The 19,549-nt window shown below is 36.8% G+C and overlaps 1 protein-coding gene across 1 annotated transcript in view; it reads left to right on the top strand.

The window, feature by feature from the left end:
- Positions 1-1,345: 1,345 nt before the first annotated feature.
- LOC143017849 (C-signal-like) overlaps positions 1,346-19,549 on the top strand; it is a 56,220-nt gene continuing 38,016 nt past the window's right edge. The window contains exons 1-2 of the mRNA XM_076172814.1: positions 1,346-1,782; positions 11,339-11,390. Of these exons, the coding sequence (XP_076028929.1) occupies positions 1,651-1,782; positions 11,339-11,390 (184 nt within the window). The 5' untranslated portion in view covers positions 1,346-1,650. The remainder of the gene's footprint in view (positions 1,783-11,338; positions 11,391-19,549) is intronic.

Below are 19,549 nucleotides of genomic sequence, written 5' to 3'. Positions count from 1 at the left end.
AACTAGAGGGGACGGAAGTTTTGAAATGGTTGGCCCTATCCTTACTGAGGGTTTGGTCCAGAAACCGAGGTGGATATGGCAACTTCTTAAGTTGACATTTGATCACCTCAATTTCTTGGTCCAGGATATGCAGTCCTCAATTTCCGGACCAAGAAATTGAGGTGATCAAATGTCAACTTAAGAAGTTGGCATATCCACCTCGTTTTCTGGACCAAGCCCTCAGAAAGGCTTGGGCCAACCATGTCAAAACTTCCGTCCCCTCTAGTTATCACCGCTCCTTTAAAGATATCCTTAAAATTCCCTATAGTAAAACCAACAGTCCTTCTACTACGTTTTTTCCTTATGAATGTCTCACTATTGCCTATCACTACCCCAACACCGTGTGTAGGCAAATTGTGAACGTTCAACAATAAATGAAGGAAGTAGAGTCACCCGGTGTTTATTGTTTGACCTGCCAATATTGTGATTTGATGTACTTGGGTCAAACAGGGAGAGACTTGAACACTAGATTGGCAGAGCATAAAAGGTCAATTAGGTATGGGCAAGAAAATTCGGCCGTATTTCTTCATGTCAAAAATAAGAATATTTTTTTTCGACTGGAGTAAGGCCAGGTTAGTGTTCAAGTCTCACTGCAGTTCAGGAGGAAAATAGTTGAATCAGCATTAATTGAGGAATGCCCCAACATTAATATTCCTAAAGGGCAGTGGACTCCTGACATTATTTCTCGTGCGGCGGTGAGTAGGCTCGTACGAAGCTTACAATCCCCCTTCACCTCACCCTCACCCTCCTCCGCCACCCCATTTTACCCCGCGTCTGAGTAATGCCACCAATCCACGTTCCCTCTCTTTTCTGTGTTTCTGCAGCTTATAAGTCCTCTTTGTTCCCTGTCTTATGTGCTTTCCTGAAGAGGGTTACAATTGATAGCCAAAACATAGAATATTTCATTCGAAGTTTATTCTCTCCGACTGTGGGTTTCTTGTGTGATATATATATATATATATATATATATATATATATATATATATATATATGTATATATGTATATATATATATACACACACACATATATATATATATGCGTGTGTGTGTATATATATACATACATATATACATATATATATGTATATATATATATATATATATATATATATATATACACACACACATACACAAATGGTTTTTGACGTTACTATTTGCGGCACCTATTAATCGAATTCAAAACACTCAGAATGATAGGTATTCGATGATACAGGAGATATGGCATATGTGAGACAGGCAAACATCTTTATAAGTTCCTTTTTTGAGAGAGGCTCGTACCTCGAGAATTTTATATCGGGCAGTGCATTTTTTTTTTAAAGGGTTCATCGGACTTTATGTTGATGTATACATTTTTCAATGATGAGAGAAATGAATATCATGTATTCACAAAATATACTGATGTTTGTTGGGATGCATTTTTAATCGAATCAAAAGTCAGCGAATATGTCGCAAATAGGTGTAATTGACCATTACCAAAAACTTAATAGCATTACACTGTTGTTTTAATTTCGTTCAGGTCATTAGATAACTATACGACAGTCAGAGAACTGAAGATAAAGAATAATAGATAGTGCCCAGTAGTGTGGATATCATATTATAGGTCCTCTCAAAATGTTAGCTCGTAGTGTTTTGATAACTGGTTGTAACCGAGGACTTGGATTAGAGTTTGTAAAACAGCTGGCAGAAAGTGTATCTCCACCGAAATTTATAATTGGAACCTGCAGGGATATTGGTAATGCAGCAGTAAGTGGATTTAGGTTACTACAACTGTTTCAGACCTTGCCGGCCAGCGCGGTCTGTCCCCAACTCGGCCCATTGCCCATCGGCTGCTTGAGATGCTATCTTTGTTTACATAGATGCGGAGGTCGAAGAAATTAAAGTACGATAAATTTGTCTAATCAAACCTAACCCACCGAACCTAACTGTGGTGGGCTGACTTGGTTGAGTAGCTAGGCTAAGTTGGGGATGGGCCGAGTCGACCCTACACCCAACTCATCAGATTGTGTGTTAATTTACTTGACTGTATTTACCTAATTGTACTATCACCTGGTGGGGCCAAGCTCTCAAAGGTATGTGATACCATCGCCAAGGTGAATACTGGCCCAATAACTTTGAAGCCTAATGTGATGTTTAATGTGCAAGTTTTGTCTTGCCTAAGTTTTTATTAGATGGATATGTGGGTTCTATTCCAGTCATGCAAACACATTTTTTACTTCTTTCTTGCATTTGGAAGATTATTTTTTTCATATGGTAGGGTTACGTTAGGTTATGTGAAGAGCTATTGGACAAAGTTTCATTTTAAATATCCGTGCTTGCATGATTCTGGAATTTTACTGATATATCACTGATATTGTAAAGTAGGCTTGAGTATTTATCAAATGTATTTACCTAAATGTAATATACAGGAAAGGAGCAACTCTTGTTGGGGCCCGTCTCCAATTCTTTGATTTTTTACCATACCTAGCCTCAAATTCATGTACAGTTCCAACTTTCCAGTTATCATATTTAGATTTGAACTCATGTATTGTTTGAGTTTGGGCTATATTACTTCCAATGCTATTCCAAGTATTTATACATCTAAATGGAAAATGTGTTTCTTCATATTCTTTAGACATGTGATCTTTCTTAATTTGTTCCCATGACCTCTTAAAGCCCTCCCATCTTTAATCAGGAGGTCTCTTCAGGATCACCCAGAAGAAGAAAGATATCCTATAGGCCTGGTGAATGTGCATATGTATGGAAAATCTTAAATCCATGTCCTCAAGTGGTAAGGTGGGTGTCAGTGTAAATAGTTTTGAGACAGTTATATATGATATTCCATAAAAAAAATTGTAACACATTACCAAAGCTCTCAGGAGTCTTATTTTAATTAAGTAAAGCTTCATAGTCTTTAGTCTGTCAGGATAGGAAAGATGTGAGATGGTGGTTCATTTATGTTTACCAATTTAAATAGGTGCAGGTCTCCCAGGAAACCTGTATTCAATACAGGTGCTGCATATTTGATAACTGGTTTTATGTTAGATGTTAAAACTGATTTCACAAATTCAGTTGAGCAGTTTATTGTTGCTCCCGGTAAATTTGTAGCAGTGCCATGTGTTTTCCCAGCTGCCTTGCGAATGTGCTAATTTTATGAGTGGAGTTCCACAGGGTTCCATTCTTGGGCCATTTTCATACATATGCACATAGATATGCCAAGGACTTTTTCCCCCTTACAAGGGAGGTAGCCAAAGTCAAGTTCAACTTCCTCCTTTTGCACATTTAAACTCTCTTTTCCTCTCTTATGTTCCATGTTTCTGCCCCATACAGTGCTGTCAGCACAATCACCCCTTCATACAATCTCCTCTTAGCATCCATTCCCAAATGTCTATTTCTCATTACACTTTTAATCCCCCAAGGCATTTACTCGCTTCTCTCAATCAACATTCCACCTCCACCTCCATTCCTCCCTATACCACCACATTCGCCCCTAAGTATCTAAAGCTCCCCTTCCTCCAATCTCTCTTCCTTAATACTCACTTCCAATTTGCTGCCATCCTCTCCCATTGTACATCTCATCACCTTACTTTTACCCACATTTATCTTCAACTTCCTCCTTTTGCACACCTTCCCAAACTCTGTCACTAACTTCCTTAATCCCTCCTCTGATCCTGCTACAAGTGCAGTGTCATCAGCAAACAACAACTGGCTTATATTCCATTTTTCTCTATTTTCTTTAACCATCTCCAATCCCCAGCCCATTACCCTTGCATTTACCTCTTGCACCACCCCATCCATGTATAAATGAACAGCCATGGTGACATGACACATCCCTGATGAAGTCCCACCTTTTCCTCAAACCACTTGCTTTCTCCATTTCTAATTCTAACACAGGCCCTACTACTCTCATAAAAACTCTTAACTGCTCCTAACAGCTTTCCTCCTATTCCATATATCTGCAATAGCTCCCTCAGTGCCTTCATGTCTACCCTATCAAACCTTTTCCAAATCCATAAAGGCCCAAAAAAACATCTTTAAGATATAGAACACAGACTGAAATCTATTGTTTCCAAAGTTGCTGATGATACAAAACTGTGTGGAATGGCAAAGGATTACTTAAACCAATTAGATATTCAATAAGATTTAGATAAACTACAGCAATTGTCTGAAAAGGGGCTAATGAAATTTAACCCAAGTAAATGTAAGGTAAAACCATAAGTAAAAATAACAATATGATTACAAGTTATTTGGAAACATGATAATTATCTCAAATCATCTAAGCAGTGTATTTCTGCCTCAGAGAAAGCAAATGAGATTCTAGAATTGATTGCACTATTTTTTTTTTATCTAAAATTCCATCTGTCATTAACAAGCTATATAAATTGTTAGTTCGTCCACATTTGGAATATGCTCTTTCCATGTGGTCACCAAATCTCATTAAAGACATTGACAGTTTGGAAAAAGTGGAAAGGCGAGCCACAAAACTGATTCCAAGTATCAAAAATAAATCATGAAAATTAACTAAAATGCATGAATCTATTTTTCATAAGAAAGCATATACTCAGGGATGATTTGATACAGGACTTTGAGTCTAAAGGGAATTGATAACATCAAAAGTGAGTAAATTTTCACACTGAATGGAAATCAGACAAGTAATAATGGTCTCAAAATGTCAGGAAGTAGATTTAATTTGGAAATGAGTAGAAACAACTTTGCCAACTGTATAGTAAATGTGATATGGTTTAACGTCACACACTCCCCCCTATTGGGAGGCTAGGACGGTGCCCCTCACAGAGGGCTTTGTAGCTTTATAATAAATAAATGGAATAAATTTCCTGCAGAGCTGGTGCAGTGTAGTACAGTTTGAAGTTTTAAGATTCATTAGAAACACCTAAGCAAAAAGCTGTCTTGCCTGCCATTTGATTTTATTTATCATTATTATCTGTTTTTTATTATTTATTTTTCATTTATTATATATTATGTTTGTTTACTATTTACCATTATCTATTTATTTTATTAATTTATTTTTAGTTTACTTTTTCCACACCCGACCTATTTATGGACCAAAAGGTCTCTTATGGCACCCAAATCTTTCTGAGCCTAAATTCTATAGATTGCAGTACCATTTAAGCAGGGCTGGTGCTAGGAATTGCAGGGCCCAATTAGAAAATTGGTAGTGAGGCCTCAACTCTACAAAAGTTTGAAATTGATGTTTTATTTTTGTGTAGTATAACAGTCTTCACTGATAAATCCCTCAGATTATGAGGCCTACAGCATTATTATTTTCTTAACAGTTTAAGGCAGCCTAATGGGTGATCACTCAAAAAGTTCTGGCACATGAATGAAGTTTAGGTAAACATTTCAAAAGAATCTCTATGATGGTGTTAACATTTTGACCAAATATTACAGCCCAATTATTTTTTTTTATACAGAATAAAATAGATAATTTATTGGCAACCTCTGGCAACCCCATTGCATAAAAAAACATTCTATATATTGAAATAAAGTCTAAATTTTGATAGCCAGTTCTATTTTGTTTACTATATTATGTTTATGGAGATATCTGGCAACCCTTCCCACCCCTACATAGCCAGCGGTACACCTCAGCATCTCTCAGTGTGTTACAAAAGCTTGAGGGATGAGGACGTCGCTTTCCAGCCTAGTGGAGGATAACTCGAAAAATTCTGGCACTTGAACGAATTTTAGGTAAACATTTCAAAAGAATCTCTATGATGGTGTTAACACTTTGACCAAATATTACAGCTCAATTCTGTTTCTTTTTTATGCAGAATAGAATGGATCATTTATTGGCAACCTCTGGCCCCATTGGATAAAAAACATTCTGTATATTGAAATAGTCTAAATTTCGATAGCCAGTTCTATTTTGTTTACTATATTGTGTTTATGGAGATATCTGGCAACCCTTCCCATCCTTACATAGCTAGCGGTGCAACTTAGTGTCTCTCAGTGTGTTATGAAAGCTTGAGGGATGAGGACATTGCTTCCCAGCCTGCGAGTCACGCACGCGATCCAGCCAATTTTTTTTACTTATTTCTCCAGCTGTAACCATGAGAGGGGTGAAGAAGAGTTTATTGAAGATGATACAAAAAAAAGCAGAGATGGCAAGGGAATGTAGAAGACAAACAAAAACATTCTCAATTATGCTGTTGCCAAATCTGTTCTTGATTAAAATGATGGCTATGAAGAAAGATTTGTGGTTCCTCTTCCTGGAGAATCATACACACAACTACTAGAGTTATATCTTAAAAAGAGAGATAAAGAACATGAGAAAGTATGCTCAAAGAGAAAATGTAAACTAACAGTGTCATGAGTGATTATGAGGCCAGAGCATTTAAAAGATGTTGCAGTCCTTTAGAATATTAAAGCTCTCCTGAGAAATTCTTGTTTTTGTTCTTTAGTAAGCCATATCTCTAGTTCTGTTTGATTGATTCTATTCATTCTTGTAGCATTGTGAAGGGGATAGGTCATACTTTAATATCCTAAAACATAAATAAAGGAAACTGTAACTTAAATTTTGGTTTCATTTATCCTACCAGAATTTTGCAGCAATTTTTCACTATGCAAAATAAAAAAATATATAAAAAACAGAAATGAGAATGAGATGAAATATAATTCTACCAAATTTTTACCAAGACTCTAATCTTTCATTTCCTGCATAGTAGGTTGATATGGACACCTCTTTAAAGTTATGTTTACATATATCATCTTTACTATGAGATATGAAAATATTCACTACACATAACATATACATGTGACTAAAAACAATTTTGTGGGGAATTATACTCAATTGGAAAGGGTAAGTATACATAAGTTCACCAGAGAAATTGAACAAATTTTATGACATGCTCATCTGTAAGCACTCCTGGGACACCTTAAATGAAGTCCATAACAATGTTCTCTGCTCAAAGCCTGAGCTCAAGCACTTCCACACGGGGCCCCCCTTGAGGTGTTGGGCCCAGTTTGATCAAATCAGTCAAATAGGCTTAAAACTGGCCCTACATTTAAGGATTATTTTGAGTTGAGGTCTAGGCCTGGTCCTCAGCAAAACCTGAGGTGGACACATGTTTATTCTCCAAGACAAGGCTGTGGTGGCAACTCTAACAGTGTTTTCCTGCAGATCAAGTAATGAGTCTTGAGATAAGTCTCTAGGGTGATGAAGGTAGAATTTTAGGTTGTCTACAAAAATTGTATGATTACAAGATAAATTGTAGCCTAGATTGTTTACAAAAATCAGAAAAATCACATGTCTCTTGAATAAATTTTGTGTTTAATGGATCACTTCCCAGCCGCTGATACACTTTCCCTCTTCAGTTCCCAGTAACACTGAATACAGCCTCATCACTCCATAACATTTGTTGCCACTTCTCCTTATCCCACTGCAGATATTCCTTGCAAAAAGCAACCCTCTGTTTAAGGGTGACAATTGGTTTCTTACAAGTGGTGTGGTTCAAGAACTTCAGGTCATCATGGAGATGATGCTGCACTATCCTTACAGACACACATGCCAGTAACACAGGGTTCTTTTCCTTTAATTCTGGTGCTGTTATACATGGTTTACTACCCACCTGCCTCCTGAGCACCTATAAAGTATGTGGGGTAGTTTTGTGTGGCCTGTCAATTTTTTCTATAGTGATGGGTCACTGTTTACACAGTCACAGAATTTCTTTGTCCATTGCTGTACACTGCGTAGTGAAACACCAGTTATAGATGCTATTTCCTTATTAGATTGTCCTGCTTTACAGTGATGTAACAGCAGCAATCTGAATGGGGGAATATCAGATCATTTTTTGGTGGAAGATAAGTTGAGAGTAGAGAATAGGTGGAGAAAGAGGAAAAGGGCAGAAGGTAGGGAGGTACTTGGAGGGAACTGCTTAAATGAAAAAGAAAAGAAGGAGTATAAGAAGAAGCTGAGAGAGGAGTGGGAGGGAGTGAAGGATAGAGTAAAACTAGGAGTGGAGGAGGAATGGGGATGGTTCAAGGAGTCATAAGATGTGCAAAGATGGTGTGTGGAACAAGGAGGATGGGAGGAAATGGAAGGAAGGGTAGTGAGTGGTGGGATGAAGAAGTGAAGGGTATATAAAAGAAGAAACGCTTTCATAGATTGGTTACAAATTAGGATGAGGGAATCATATGAGAGGTACAAAATAAAGAGAAGGGAAGTAAAGCATAAGATAAAGGAGGCAAAGAGGAGAGCAGATATGAAATGGGGTAAGAGTATGACAAAAAAAATTGAAAGTAGTAAAAAAAATTGGAAAGAAATTAAGAGAGGAAGAATTGAATCAAGTAGAGAAGAGAGAGTAAAAGGTGCAAATGGAGAGATGATAATGGAAGAGAAGGCAGTGAGATGAAGGTGGGCAGAGTATTTTAGGGAGTTGGTAAATGTGAAGGAGGATAGGGAGAGAAAGGTAGTTGCAGTAGAAAGCGCTAAGAAAATGACTAATGAGTGAGGAAAATGGAGGAGAAATAAGTAAAGCTGAAGTGGAAGAAGCTGTTAAGATGATGAGAGCAGGTAAGGCATCTGGGTTGGATGGATGCCATGCAGAATGTCTGAAAAAAGGAAGTACAGTGATGGTGGACTGGCTGGTGAGATTACTTAATGTTTGTTTAAGAGAGGGTAGAGTGTCGGAGGACTGGGGGAGTGCCTGTATAGTTCCATTTTACAAGGGAAAAGGGGACAAGTGTGAGTGTAGTAGTTTCAGAGGGATCAGCTTGTTAAGTGTAGTTGGGAAGGCTTATGGGAGGGTCTTGATTGAGAGGATTAGAAGAGGAACAGGAGAATAATTGGTGAAGAACAGTGTGGGTTTAGGACAGGTAGGGGTTGTGTAGATCATATTTTTGTGGTAAGACAGATATGTGAGAAAGCTATAGGAAAAGGTAAGGATATTTTTTGGACTTTTATGGATCTGGAAAAGGCTTATGGCAGGGTAGACAGGAAGGCACTGTGGGAGGTTTTGCAGATATATGGGATAGGAGGAAAGCTGTTAAGAGCAGTCAAGAGTTTTTATGAGAGTAGTAGTGCTTGTGTTAGGATTAGAAATGGAGAGAGTGAGTGGTTTGAGGTAATGGCGGGACTTTGTCAGGGATGTGTTATTTCATCCTGGCTGTTCAATTTATACATGGATGGGGTGGTGCGAGAGGTAAATGCAAGGGCATTGGGTCAGGGATTGGAGATGGTTAAAGAAGATTGAGAAAAGTGGGAGATAAGCCAGTTGTTGTTTGCTGACGACACTGCTTGTAACAGGATCAGAGGAGGGATTGAGGAAGTTAGTGACAGAGTTTGGAAAGGTGTGTGAAAGAAGGAAGTTGAAGATAAATGTGGGTAAAAGTAAGGTGATGAGATGTACAAAGGGAGAGAGTGGCAGCAGGCTGGAAGTGAGTATTAAGAGAGAGAGACTGGAGGAAGTGGATAGTTTTAGATACTTGGGTGTGAATGTGGCAGGAAAGGGAGGAGTGGATGTGGAGGTAGAATATAGATTGAGAGAGGCGAGTAAATGCCTTGGGGGATTAAAAGATGTAATGAGAAATAGACATTTGAGAATGGATGCTAAGAGGAGATTGTATGAAGGAGTGATTTCTGCCCCATACAGCACTGTATGGGGCAGAAACATGGAGCATAAGAGAGGAAGAGAGAAGGAGTTTGAATGTGTTTGAGATGAAATGCCTGAGAAGTATGATAGGGGTTACTAGGCTAGATAGAGTGAGAAATGAGGAAGTGAGGAGGAGAACAGGGGTGGAAAGGGAGCTGGGAGATAGGGTTGATGAAAGAGTATTAGGATGGTTTGGACAAATGGAAAGAATGAGTGAAGAAAGATTAGTAAAAGAGGTGTGGAAGGTGGTTTCTATGCCTTTGTTTTTTGGCTGCCTCTCATGTAAGGTTTTGGTGCTTCATTCTGCAGTATTTGTAAATTGTTTGTGTTTGATTCGCTGATTGTTGGGAACCATGCTGTGGAGGCATAGTCTAGAATGGTTCATATGAACTGTTTGTAGATAGTTGTAAGAGTTGCTTTTTGTTGTCTGAGGTCAGTGCTAGTGATGGTTTTTAATAGGTTTGTTTTCTTGGTGCCTTTTATTGTCAGGTTTGTGATATTAAGGCTGAATATCATATGAGTATCAAATGTTAGTTTCATTTTTTATTTTTTTCTTGTGGAAGGGTTTGGCCATTCAATTTTACTATGTGATGATTTTTTGTATTCATTATTGTCTGGAGTGAGCAGTGTCACTGTTAATTTCGGGGGGTGAAACTTCCATTTGTTATTTCTGAGCCACTGTTCCAGTTTATTCAAGTAGGCTTAGATATTTCTATGCTGCTGTTTTGTATTTATTGTGCTGAGTTGTTATAGTGAAGTCATCTGCATATGAGAGAGCATTGGTGTCTAGTTCTGGTTCTGGAGTTGATAGTATTAGAAATGAGGAGGTGAGGTTGAGAGTGAGGATGGAAAGGGAACTGGCATATAATGTCAATGAAAGAATACTGGGATGGTTTGGACATTTGGAAAGAATGAGTAAAGAGAGGCTAGCAAAAAAGAGTAAAAGGCAGAGATTGGAGGAGTGAACTTGATGGTAAGACTGAGAATGGGATGTATGGATAAATGTCGAGGTAAAGGGGGCATTGGGCAAAATGGTAATGTTAGTTGAATAGCGACAGGAGAGAGCAAGTGATAAGTGTGACTGGAGAGTGGTTGTGAATGAGTAATAAATTGAAGCACCCCAAAGGGATTTCTCCTATCTTCTATCTATTACTTGTCAGTGGGAGTAAACCAACTTTAGCTGTTGGGCCATGCTATGGAGGTACTGTGTCCTACTGTCTGGATTCTGGCCCAGGCAGAAAGTAGGGGATAGGCATGGTCCTTCATCCTCAAGAAAATAGCCTTGTCTGGCTACTTCTTTTATAAAGAAGAAAAGGCCTTTTGGTATAATAATTCTGCATAACTGTGCTTGCTCCATTCTGTTCTTGTTAGATTCCTCTAATATTTATTTTCTTTAGTCAATCACAGAAGTTACACCAAAGGCCTTTTCCTCTTCATTAAGGGTTGAGTGAGTATGACTAGAACAAAAGCCTTAAATGTACTGAATTTATGCCAGTAGGTAGTAAAAGAGTAAAACAAGGTAACTTTTCCAAGAGTTTTCTCTAATCTGAATAGAATTGCCTGAAATTGAGCAGAAAGAAACCTTGAATGTGCTGAATTTTACTCATTGGACAGTAATAGATTAATTTTACTTGTCTCAGTAGGAGTATCTCTGATAATATTTATATTTTGGTTGATTAACATTTCCAATTATAACTTTATTGTTTCTTTTTCAGGCCCTCAGTGATATTGCAACCAAGTTCAACAATGTCCATATATTACAAGCTGGTAAGAGCTTTGAATAACTATTTCAAAAGAGTGAAGGAGAGATTAAAATACTCCTTATCTGAACTACCATTATCCATTCCTTGCCTTTTTTGTGGTGCCAATGTGGCTGCAAATGTTACTGTTTGTGTGTTGTATTATCTGAGTCATGTTCATGGTGAAGTGGAGACTAAAGGGGAAGGGAGTAATTTTACCTCATGTATCCAGATACTACCCACATCAGAACATCCTATGGCCCAATTAATTCATATATGAGAGGGATTATGTACTTATTTTTGTTGCTGATGAGTAAATGTAATGATACAAAAAGAAAAGCATTTTACCTTGGTGCTTCAGGCATGTTTAGATTTAATACCAGTACCATTTGTAATGTCTTGACTTGTATCAGTTATCACATACATATGAGGTGGTATATACTTGAGCTAATTAAGAATCAGTCAAACAATTTAAGTGCTTTTCAACAGTAAGTTCTCACTTTGTATGTACATATACAATGGGATCTTTTCTTGGGCCTCTCATTGGCAACTTTTAATAGGGAGGCATCAAAGAAAAAAACTTTAACAACCACCCCAACTTGCAGCCCTGCATATATGCCTGCTACGTCAGCAATATTTTTACAAGCATGAAAGATGCCCAAGAAATTCCCACCTTGCCAAAGTATTCAAATCCCACTCAACCCTCAATTACACCTATGAACAAAAATGGTACCCTCCCTTTTCTTGACTTCCTCATCAGTACATCTTTGGACCACTTCAAAACAAGTGTACATAATATAGACCAGCCTTGGCTTCTGTCTCAACAGTAACTGTGAATGCCCAATATGCTATAAATGCAGTGTCATCCTGGCATTAGTTAACAGAGCCTTCTCCCACTGCAGCAACAGGACTGCCACCCAGTGAACTCCAAAGGATCTTGACCCTACTAGTAAATGGCTAACCACAACATTTGATAGACCCTATCATCAAGAAGAAAATGAATTCCTTCATTTCCTAGCCAACATTCACACACAGCAACCCCACAGCCTTGGTAATATAGACCAAGGATACATGAGCATAAGTTACAAAGAAGATGAAAAAACACTACAATGAATTATCTTTTGTAACATCCAACCCAACAATTCCAACATTAAGATCTGCCTCATCATGTACTATAAAACCTCCAAAACACACATACTAATAATGAAAAAAAACTGCCAGGTCCCACCTCTCCACAACAGGAAGGCAATGTCATCTACATGTTTGGTTGCTCCAACAGTGTCTGTCTGCACCGCACTTCCTTGTATGTCAGCATAACTTTCTTGATACTCTCTAAAAGACTATCATAGCACCTGCAGAACATTGTCTTGCCCATGTGTTCTCACTTATGGATATGGCAACTTACTTCCAGTTGTAATCTTCTGTCTAGGTGAATCAAATGTCTTATTTTTTTTTTTTGTATGCACAATGGGCTGTGCACAACCCTGCTATGCAGGGGCTCAGCCCATCAGGCAAGCTCGCTTCACTTTCAGGCACTTTCAGCCAATCAGTTGCCGTGACATCACTGCTCTTGGCCAATCAGTCGTCTCCATTGCTGTAATGTCACCACTCAGCCAATCAGGGGACGGAGGGGATGTGTCTCCTTGAGAGATTTCTGGTTTCTGGTCCAATTTAGATCAAGATCAGCAGGAATTCTTGTATTAATATATAGATATATCTTCTGTTAATTCTTATACAGCATACTCTTCAAAGTTCTTCAAAGGATTCCCCCGAGAACACATATACAAGATCCCATTTAAGCTTTGCAGTGATGTAATGATTTCACACCATGAATCTCTTGACTTTGGAATTGGCCACCATCAACATTTCACTGATTTCTTTAGTTCCATGGCCTGCCTTCCTTAGTCCAATGATTTGGGCAATTATTTCTTTAGTTGATTCCTTTGTAGGGGCCATAAGAGACCCTAGGGAAATGAAGAACACCAGTGTGGAAAAGGCAAGGTCCTAAAGAGAGGGGTTACCTGTAAATGCTCTTCCCACAGCAGTTTGGGAGTGACTGGCTGGGTTCTCCCTTACGTTCCACTCTGTTGGCCAAGCGTGACAACAGGGAGTTTCCAGATACATTCTATCTACATAATTTCACCTCAGGAAATATCTTCCTATTTTCGTCAGCTGCAAGGAGTAGGTGCCACATACTTTTGATAAGTACTGTACATTTTAGGTATGTGCGAATCCGCAGGCAGCACCATCATGGGTGTACTGTTTTCCCCACCATTTCTTGTTACCTGTTTGAATGCTTGTAGAGTTTAGCACAGCAAAGGATTTTCAAAATGTCTTGCTGTTTTGCAAGTGTATGCTCAGTTCTTTAAAAATATACCAATTTTCACCAATTTAAATGCGAATTTCGATATTAACCGTGACAAATTAGTTTTCCGAGTAGAAATTTAAATGTAAAGAACTATTTAATGTGATAATCATGTTCTTTAGCCTCTTTTCTCCCAGAAATGAGTAACTTTGAAATCATTGGTGATGATTCGGCTGTGCATTTGCTGTCTAAAAATGCCTACTTGACATACCGTGATTCTCTGATACTCTTTGTTTTATAGTAGTCATGGTATGTAGAGGGTGTTGTTAACAAATAATACTTATATCGTTATGGTATGAATTTTAAGATGTTGGACAGGCTATGCAATGCGCATACATTACATTGATGGAACAGGGCTACGGACAAAATCCTGGAAGACTAAATCCCATATAACAAAATCCCACAGGTAGTTTATAATTTATGCTGTACAAAAGAACCAAATATGCCAAGCCTTGAGTTGTTTCCTAAATAGTTTGGAGATATGACACTACCATTCATATCCCCTCCTAGTATATACATAAGTCTGGATCCTTACCACTATCCCAAATGCAGAAAGAATTCCCTTATCATTAGGGAAGCAGGCCTCGAATTCCAGGTCTTCTGCCCTGCCTCATAAGCTACAACACAAAACTCTAGTAAATATCCCTTAAAGCACTTAGTGGCAATAGTCCCCTTTTATACACAGCTATCTTTTCATTTTCCTACAGAGTTCTTTTTCCCTTCTACAAAAACCAATCCCACGTGAGCAAGTGGTCTTTTCTAGGTAGTCCACAGTCCATGTCAAAATACCGAAACTTACTATACCATGACCAGTATACAGAATTCATCAGTATAATGAAAATATATAGACAAGACAATTATAGATTAAATAAAAGAGAATTCAAAATTTCATCTACTATCCATTATATTATATCTATATGTATACGAAATATAGAAATGTATAATCGTAGATTATCTAATGGCCAGTCCCTATTTATACTTGAGATGGAGACCAAACCTACCTCACCTAAAGGAGTGAACAGTATTACACACCTAATCCAATTAGTGTCATATCTCCAAACCATTTAGTAAACAACTCAAGGTTTGGCATATTTGGTTCCTTTGTAGAGCATAAATTATAAACTACCTGTGGGATTTTATCCTCCATGTGTGGGAATTTGTCATATGGGATTTTGTCCTGCACGACTTAGTCCTACAGTATTTAGTTCTCCGGGTTTTTGTCTGTACCCCGATTTAACATGTTACATGATAGGTGTTAGTAAGAATAGTATAAAAGGAAGGTCTTACATTGTTTTTTATTTGCTCAGGTGATTTGTTGATCCATAAAACCGTCACATGCCTAGTTGCATGTCAGTTGGGCCAGTGGTTTGGATTGTATGAATGATTATCTCTGAATTGACAATAGTTGCCATGGCAACAGGAAAGGTGTTAGTAAGAATAGTATAAAAAGAAGGTTCTACATTGTTTTTGGCATGCTCAGGTGATTTGTTGACCCATAAAGCCACATGCCAAGTTGCATATCAATTGGGGCAGTGGTTTGGATTTTATTGATGATTATCTCTAAATTGACAACTTAATTGTTGCCATGAAAATGCAAAATTTGGTATGATGCAGATGTCCCATATTGTTTTTGACATGCTCAGGTGATTTGTTGACCCATAAAACCACATGCCAAGTTGCATGTCAATTGGGCCAGTCGTTTGGATTTTATGGATGATTATCTCTAAATTGACAATAGTTGCCATGGCAACATGATAGGTGTTAGTAAGAATAGTATGAAAGGAAGGTCCTGTGATTTTTTTGACATGCTCAGGTGATTTGTTAACCAATAAAACCTTCACATGCCAAATTGCATGTCAGTTGGGCCAGGGGTTTGGATTTTATTGATGATTATCTCTAAATTGACAATGCCATGGCAACATGGTAGGTGTTTGTAAGAATAGTATAAAAGGAAGGTCCTACATTGTTTTTGACATGCTCAGGTGATTTGCTTACCCATATAACCTTGATATGGCAAGTTGCATGCCAATTGGGCCAGGGGTTTGGATTTTATTGATGATTATCTCTAAATTGACAATTTTATTGTTGCCATGAAAATCCAAATTTGGGATGATGCTCATGTCTCACATTGTTTTTGACATCCTCAGTTGATTTGTTGACCCATAAAACCATCACATACCAAGTTGCATGTCAATTGGGTCAGTGGTTTGGGTTTTATTAATGATAAACTTGAAATTGACAACTTAATTGTTGCCATGAAAAGGCAAATTTGGTGTGATGGAGATGTTCCACATTGTTTTTGACATGCTCAAGTGACATGTTGACCCATAAAACCCAAGTATTCCAAATTTCAATAAAATTGAACCAGTGGTTTAGAGTTTAAGTGTATTTCTTGATCAAAATCTTTACAAATTACCACCTTCAATTCTAACCTTTTGTTATAGTAAAATCTAGCCAAAAATTGGGGATAAAAAAGAAAAAGAATCTTATCTCCCTTATTTTTCAAGCTATTTAAAAAAGCATTTTGTTTCTAATGAAATTGTCTTTCATATGCAACAGGAATTTAAGGGTTAAAAATTCTTTGAAAATTTTGTGCCCATATCTAGTACATATGTATGTATATATGTGTATATATATATATATATTTACCATATATTTCCACGTATAAGACGATCCTAAAATCCAAAAATTCACCCCTTAAAATTGGGGGTCGTCTTATACTACCATTATAAATATCAGAACTTGAATTCTACGTGAGAAGACTTGGTAGGCTAGCCTGCCGATAATCACCGATACACAGGAAATGATTCACATTATGATAAGAACTGGTAATAAAGGTAATTAAACCATATTTACCTTATATATTATTGGCATATCTTTATAGTAAATGGCAATTGTTAATAAGTTCGAGGAATAATTCTATATTAATGAAATTACGGTACTTTTAACTACTCTATTAAACACATTTAACACAGCTGAAAAAATTTTAAACATCGAGCACTGGTTGCATTCATAGCAACCTTTTTCTTTCGTTAACTTTTCAGTAATTTTTAAGACTGAAAATAATAATTTTGGATTACAGTACATAAAACGTTTATTTATCAATAAAAAGATATATTACATTAGTTGCATTTAAAACATAGAAAATTAAAAAATTATAAAATGATAAAACTTAATTTCTAATCATCATCAATATTACACATCAAACGTATTTCTAAAACCTTTATTTTAAATAAAATTACATTACATTACATTTAAAACTTAAAACATTATAAAACTTTATTTCTTTATTTATTTATTTATATAAAAGCGGAAAAAACAGCTGATAAACGTAATCAAAACAATTCTTTTTGTACGGTAGGTTTGATACACTGATGCTTTTGTAATTTAGCAGTCGTCTTATACTACCGATATGAGATAAATTCATAAAAATTTGCTCTAATTTTGTACCTCGTCTTATACAAAGGTCGTCTTATACACAGAAATATACGGTACATATATATGTGTGTGTGTGTTTATATGTATATATATATATACACACACAACTTGATGGCACTACAGCAGTCCAGGTTCGAATCCTGCCCAAGGCTGAAATAATTTTAGTATTGCTGTGCTGTGAGTCATTACTCCAACTCTTGTGGGCAGGGAGTTAGGGGTGTGTGTGCATGTAAGGTCACAGCATTATCCATAGATCGGTCATATATGAGCTCTGAGCTCTCTTCTGGGAAGGAATTAGCTGTTGATCATGAGCCCAACACATGATGCAAGACCATGGTGAATCACACACACACCATTGTCGATTATCAGCCTGTCAACACGTCAAAATTGGCGCTCTTGGGGACTACATTAAAAACAAGACCTTTCATCAGTGCTACAATATCAGGATACCTAGGTTGTGTTGAATGGGAAGGGGGAGTGCATGCCCGAGGTAAGCTAATATAGTGAAAATTAGTGAATATTGAAAGAAAATGGAAGGAAATGAAAATAGGCCAGATGAGACCCCTGGTGGCAGAGCAGCAAAATTAAATGTAAACAAGAACATGGAGACCCCACTAGGTATAAAAAGACAATTAGATAACTACGAAGAAAGGCCATTTTTGGGGTTTCATAATGAAAGAGGTAACTTGAGTAGAATTATAGACATAAAGAGGGAAATTAAAAAGCAAAGATACTGCAAATAATATGACCATATAAAAGGTGAATGAACAGATGAAAGTAATGACCAAAAAAAATTGGAGGAAGTACAGATGAGGAAAAAATATTAACTCAAAAACAATGGAAAGGTCACAAAAAAGAAGGTATAATTTTAAAGAAATTGTGCAGCAACAAATGCAAGAGAAAAATAAGGAAACAGTCATTCAAGTAATCAGAGAAAAGGACAATTTGGTGAGAAATACAGTAGATAAAAAGAAGTGTATAGTAGTATTTGGTCTAAAAGGAAAAAACCTTGTTAAATTCATGAGAGAAAAAGAAGAGAGATTTAGCAAGAGATATTTTGAGAGTAATACAAGAGCAAAAATTAGAAGAGGAAATAGAGGAAGTACATATAATAGGAAGGTATGTAGCAAAAGGAAATTGACCCCTAAAGATCAAATTAAGGTCACAAAGGGTAGTGGAAGAGATACTAGCAGGAATAAGTAAGTTAGGTAATACTGAGCACTATAAAGATGTATGGATTAAAAGAGATATGAACTTTGAGGAAAGAGAGAGAAGACATTAAATTAAGCTGAAAAAAAAAGAAAAAACAGAGTTTGAGAAAAAGAAGTTCTTTTGTAGTGTTAGACAAATATGAGATTGAGAAAATGGTATCTTCAAGAAAAGGAAACAAAAGGAATAAAGATATGGAGAGTGCAGAAAGTTAAGAGTGGCTTATACTAATATAAATGGTTTAATTTCAGGATTAAATGAGCTTAATGATTACTTGTCAGAAGCAAAACCAGACATAATGGCAATTGTAGAGAGAAAATTAAGGGGTTCACTATCACCTAACAATGTTAGGAATGGATTATATAATCACTGGCTTAGAAATAGAGAGGAAAAACAGGGTGGGACAGTCATGTTCTTTGCTAAGAAAAATTTAAATGTGAAGGTTACAAATGCAGGGAATAGTGTGGAAATGATCATGATAAGAGTTGAAGATAAAGACATGAAAAAGAGAATGTGGTGATCTATGTGACCCCAAAAATGGGTTCTTGGAGAGAGATTACTCTAGAATATTAGAAGATACAAGGATTTCATTAAATGGGGTGCTGAAAGATGAAGCAAACATGGTACTTATGGGGAATTTTAACTGCAAAGAAATCTGTTGGGAAGAGGTGACAATGAAAGGTGGAGAGGAATTATGGGGAATGTATTACTTGACTATGGAATATACAGTGACACAATGGGTAAAGGAAAATACCAGATATAGAAATAATGAAGAACCATCAAAATTGGATTTATTTTTTATGTCAGAAGCAGAAATTGTGGATAAAATTGAATACAAGACACCAATTGGGAAGAGTAACCACATATTACTTGAGGTAGAACTACAGAAGGAAATATATATGGAGAGAAAGGAGAAATACAGAAAAGAGAGACTGGTGTATAGTAAAATGGATTTTGTGAAACTTAAGAAATTATTTCAAGAAGCAAGTTCGGATAAATTTCACAATAAAAATGCAAGTGGAAAAATGGAAGATTCTGAAGGAAATCTATAATGAAAAGGTGGATGAATATGTACCAAGACAAAAACAGGAAAAGAAATATAGTAAATGCTGGTTTAACAGAAAGTGCAGTGAGAAAAAAAAGAAAAAAGTAAAGCTTGGAAAAGGTGGAAAAAA

The sequence above is a fragment of the Oratosquilla oratoria genome, chromosome 33 (assembly GCF_046742065.1).
Source record: "Oratosquilla oratoria isolate Oo_2021 chromosome 33, ASM4674206v1, whole genome shotgun sequence".
Lineage (NCBI taxonomy): Eukaryota > Metazoa > Arthropoda > Malacostraca > Stomatopoda > Squillidae > Oratosquilla > Oratosquilla oratoria.
The sequence above is the reverse complement of the archived record's forward strand: the minus strand, read 5'-3'. Positions and strand labels throughout refer to the sequence as shown.